Below are 5,000 nucleotides of genomic sequence, written 5' to 3'. Positions count from 1 at the left end.
ATTTTATAAAAAAATGTGTTTTTGTAACGTTTGAAGCAATAGTACATCCAGTAAAATCAACTATTTGAAAGGGGGCGTGGACTAATCGTGACGTGGATTTGGAAATCTGTGATGAGCTTTGTAATGGATGACCGGACGCGTAGCCACTGTGTATAAGATATGATCATGCAATTATTCCGTTGCTTTCCATATGCTGCTAATTGATACACACACCAATCAAGGAGGAAGAAAATAAAAAGCGGAAGAAGAAAAAGAAGAAGAAGAAGAAGAAGAAGAAGAAGAAGAAGAAGAAGAAGAAGAAGAAGAAAAAGAAGAAGAAGAAGAAGAAGAAGAAGAAGAAGAAGAAGAAGAAGAAGGAGAAGGGGGAGGAGGCGAAAACGGAGAAGAAAAAGATTAATAAGAAGAAGAAAGTAGGAAGAAGGAGAAAAGAAGAGGGGACGGCGTAGGAAGCTAGCTCAATACCGTGTTGTTATGGAGAAGCATGCCATCCGGGCAGCGACATCTAGGAATGCAGTATGGCGGGTGGCGGCAAGAAGTCGTATGCGAGAGATCCATGCAGTTATATTTGCACTCCGCGTAACACTCGTCGTAGATCTGTCCGTCCGGACATTCCGTCGCTGGATGAGAACAAACAAGCACTCAGTCTCTCTATCCATCGAAATGTGACTCTCAGACACATTCGTATTCTGTATACTACTTCTTAGTTTCTATTTTACCTTGTTTGGTAACACTACTTCTGCGGTGCTTAACCCTAGCTCTGCCGCCAACCCCTAAACGACATATATAACCGCAAATACGCACTAGCCGATAAATATTGCTAGATGATACTAAAAATGATTGCTGTAGTCGGTGGGTTTTTTGTGGCGGTGGCCAGAAGTCGACTCTCTTCCGTTTTAGTTCCTATAGTTCTATAATAATTTCTATAAAGACTCACTCGGGCATTCGTCGGTGTTGCACGGGTAAGTTTCGTTGCTCGATCCAGTGCATGGAATTCCTCCATTCATCTCTGGCATAAACCATCTGGAGCGTTGTTTCGTTCCGCCGCCACAGGTGGCGCTACATGTAGACCACGTCGACCAGTTCATCCAGTAACAGTCCACTGCGAATACAACGACACAGTTGAGTCGTCACCGAGCAACATTTTATCTTGAACGTGCGTTATGAATGTAATTCGTCTAGCGATTATAAAATAAACGTGTGCCAGTTTCAGCAGATATGCTGCTTTAAAGTTCTGTGCTCACTTTGTTAGAACAGGGCGTCGGCGAATTTTGTTTCGTTTATAGGCCTATATATATATGTGTGTGTGTGTGTGTGTGTGTGTGTGTGTTGTGCGTGTGCGTGTGCGTGTGCGTGTGGTGTGCGTGTGCGGTGCGTGTGCGTGTGCGTGTGCTGTGCGATGTTGGCGTGTGCGTGAGCGAGTGAGCGTGTGCGTTGTGCGTGTGCGTGTGGCGTTGTGCGTGTTGGCGTGGCGTGTGCGTGCGCGTCGCCGCGTGCGCAGTCGCGTGCGCGTGCGTGCGTTGTGTCTGTGGTGCGTGTGCGCGTGCGCGTGGTGCGTGGTCTGTGAGCATGTGTGTGTGTGTGTGTGTGTGTGTGTTGTGTGCGTGTGTGCGGCCATATGGTGCGTGTGCATGTGTGGAGAGAAAGAGAGAAGAGAGAGAGCGAGATAGAGATAGGAGAAGAGAGAGAGAGAGAGAGGAGAGAGAGAGAGAGCGAGAAGAGAGGAACGAAGAGAGAGAGAGAGGAGAGCGAGAAGAGAGCGAGAGAGAGCGAGAGAGAGCGAGAGAGAGCGAGAGATAGGTCGCAGCTTGAGGTCATTTACACCTTTTCAATGGTATTGCACTTACTAGGGCATTGGGATATTGGCGGACACTCGTCCACCTCGTGTCGTGGTCCGGCATGCTCATCAGGACACTCTCTGTATCTGTACGTGTAGTAAGCGCACGTGCCGCACGACACGTGACACGGACTCCAGGATGTCCATGCATCGCACTCCACTGTCATCAGACATGCATGCAGACATCAATCACAGATTAGCAATGCCACATAAACTAGCGCATAGTGTTTAATCACACATTAACAGGAGTAAATAATCACAGATACGGGTATCGGTATAAATAAATAAATAAATAAATAATTATATATATTTATTTATTTATTTTTATATATATAATCCATATAATATCGGTAAAAACGCTGCGTATCAAACACATTCGTGATTATTTACTCATGACATTAGCGATGACACGTAAACTAGCACATAGTGTATAATTATCTGCTGTTAAACTTAGCCATTTCAGCCTGACTTTCCTGATAATACTTCCACCAATATCCATGAGCCCTAAGCGCACCTTGACACACAACGGATACTGATTAGTGCTACTGTTTCAAATTGATATATTACTAAGGCATTCGTGAATTTTAATTGCAGTGATCTGGTTTAGTCGTGCTTACCGCGACACGGATATTCCGGGAAATTTACACAGTTAGCAACTCCTGCCTCGCAGGTGCTGGAAGATTGGAAAAATTATCAAATGTTATCAACAAGCATACCAACAAACAGATCAACCATAATATACCATATCAACAAACATCAAATGTTATCCTATTAAGCGATGTTAGATGCGATATCTCCATGCCTACGCTATAGCAGCTCGCACCCGGAACTAAAGCAACACGATAGCGAGTATATATTTGTTTTTCGTTCTCGGAAATATCATAAATAAATTATGACATCATGTATAGGTATAAAATGTCCTATCCTTTGCACAGGAAGTGTTGTGCAATACTCGTGACATCTGATAGCATCAGTAGTAAATAAAAAAAACGTATCTGTTTTTTTTTATTCACCTCTGATAGTATAAATGGGTATTTATGATATTTCTGTTGACTGACCCAAGATAGCTATAGTCAGGAGTAAATAATCACAACACACACAATTGTTATTATTATTTACTCCTGCTATTATCTCTTCATCTATTTACCCAGTCTGTTCTGCTAGCATCGATGACAAATATGACATACGCATATACGCTCTCCTATGACACTATTTGTCATAGGAAGATTCTTTCTATGACAAATATTGCTGTATGTGTTGTGCGCATCGTAGGAGTTTAGGAGCGCTATTTTGAACGCCAGCAGTGAATTTCAGCTGTAAAGCGGAACGAAGTTGGCTCGCCAATATTTGTCATAGGAAGAATCTTCCTATGACAAATAATGTCATATAAGAGCGTATATGCGTATGTCGTATTTGTCATAGATGCAAGCAGAACATGTTGCAGCCAGCATCCAGAGTGCTCTTAGTATATAAGATGAGTGTAGTACACGTTACCAGTTCTGGCAGTCGTAGTCTCCAGTGAAGTTGACACCGGACGGATAAACCATCCGTGTTTCTGTCCCGTTTGGTTGTATCACGTAGACGGTGCATGGACAGTCATCAACAAGGATGCACTCGTCACCCATTAGCACTTGTCCCTAAATTACATGATGGACGATTATCATTGCACCCGTAAAGCTGTTAATTTTATTCACTCCTGATTGTTGATATGTGTGTATGTATATATATATATATATGTGTGTGTGTGTGTGTGTGTGTGTGTGTGTGTGTGTGTGTGTGTGTGTGTGTGTGTGTGTGTGTGTGTGTGTGTGTGTGTGTGTGTGTGTGTGTGTGTGTGTGTGTCTGTGCGTGCGTGGCGTGCGTGCGTGCGTGCGTGCCGTGCGTGCGCGTGCGTGCGTGCGTGGCGTGCGTGTATACTATATTATATATGTTTGTGTAATGTATATATATCATATATATATAATATATGATATATATGTGTGTGTGTGTGTGTGTGTGTGCGTGCGTGTCGTTGCGTGCGTGGCGTGTGCGTGCGTGCGTGCGTGGCTAGCAGTGTGTGTGTATACATCAAGGGAGTGAATATTTTCGAATAATAAACTCATTTTTGTTTTTTTTCACTCCTCATATATTAATATATATATATATATATATATATTATATATATATATCTTCCATTAGGTTATATTAATGTGTGACGCGCCTGACAATTGTCCATGCTTATAATGAGAAACGCATCTGGCTATAAGGATTGCGGGCCGAACATTATGCGTGAAAGGTGCACCTTGGAAAACATTTCAGATCAACGTTAAAACTTATATACAGTTTATGTGAGTTTGGTGTCGCTGCGAGCGTTTCTTTCGATGCTAAATTTACTATAATTCTGAGGCGAATCTTAAACGCAGGTAGAAATTTAGTCATCGTTAACAGATAGTTGCGCAACACACACATACGCGCACAACACGCTCACACTCACAGGCCCAGCGCATGCGCGAGCACATATGCACTGCACGCACACACAAACACATACACGCACACGCGCACGCACGCTCACAGACACGCGCACCGCGACGCCACAAACACCACACACACACACACGCCACGCACACGCACACGCCGCACACGCACCGCACGACGCACGCCACACACACACACACACACACACACATACACACACACCACACACGTCACACACACACACACACACACACACAAATGGTGAGAACGTACCGCGGGACAGTGGCAGCGTGGTAACATTTTCTCGCGGTGTGCATGACACCTGACAGCTGGACTGGCCACTGATGTCATCGCAAGTAGCAGGACAAATGTTTCGCACGAGACGCGGCCCGTATACTTGACCAGTGTAAGGACACTCGTTATCTGTAAATCACCATTCATGTGAGCAAATTGTAGACGCACTAAAAGCGATGTGATTGTCACGACAATGTGATGTTAATATTAGGTATTTGAATAGGGTAACAATATTAGGAAAATTTAATATTAGGTATCTAAATCAATGTATTACATTAGCTATTAGTAAAAACAAAACGAAAAAGCCTACGTAGTAGTGGCGTATTTTCACTACTATCGGACAGTCCGGTAGCGAGCATCATTCGTCTGCCGTGTTCTCCCACGCAATCAAGTCCATGGAATCTGGGCAGGGGTCGCC

General features: G+C 43.8%; 1 protein-coding gene across 1 annotated transcript in view; it reads right to left on the bottom strand.

Annotated features, from left to right (window-relative positions):
- LOC106809923 (SCO-spondin-like) overlaps positions 1-5,000 on the bottom strand; it is a 26,758-nt gene that overhangs the window by 12,996 nt on the left and 8,762 nt on the right. The window contains exons 15-20 of the mRNA XM_014813163.1: positions 4,562-4,749; positions 3,329-3,471; positions 2,452-2,507; positions 1,845-1,994; positions 935-1,099; positions 463-617 (exon numbers count right to left, since the gene is read on the bottom strand). Of these exons, the coding sequence (XP_014668649.1) occupies positions 463-617; positions 935-1,099; positions 1,845-1,994; positions 2,452-2,507; positions 3,329-3,471; positions 4,562-4,749 (857 nt within the window). The remainder of the gene's footprint in view (positions 1-462; positions 618-934; positions 1,100-1,844; positions 1,995-2,451; positions 2,508-3,328; positions 3,472-4,561; positions 4,750-5,000) is intronic.

This window comes from Priapulus caudatus, unplaced genomic scaffold (genome assembly GCF_000485595.1).
Source record: "Priapulus caudatus unplaced genomic scaffold, Priapulus_caudatus-5.0.1 Scaffold396, whole genome shotgun sequence".
Taxonomy (NCBI): domain Eukaryota; kingdom Metazoa; phylum Priapulida; class Priapulimorpha; order Priapulimorphida; family Priapulidae; genus Priapulus; species Priapulus caudatus.
The sequence above is the reverse complement of the archived record's forward strand: the minus strand, read 5'-3'. Positions and strand labels throughout refer to the sequence as shown.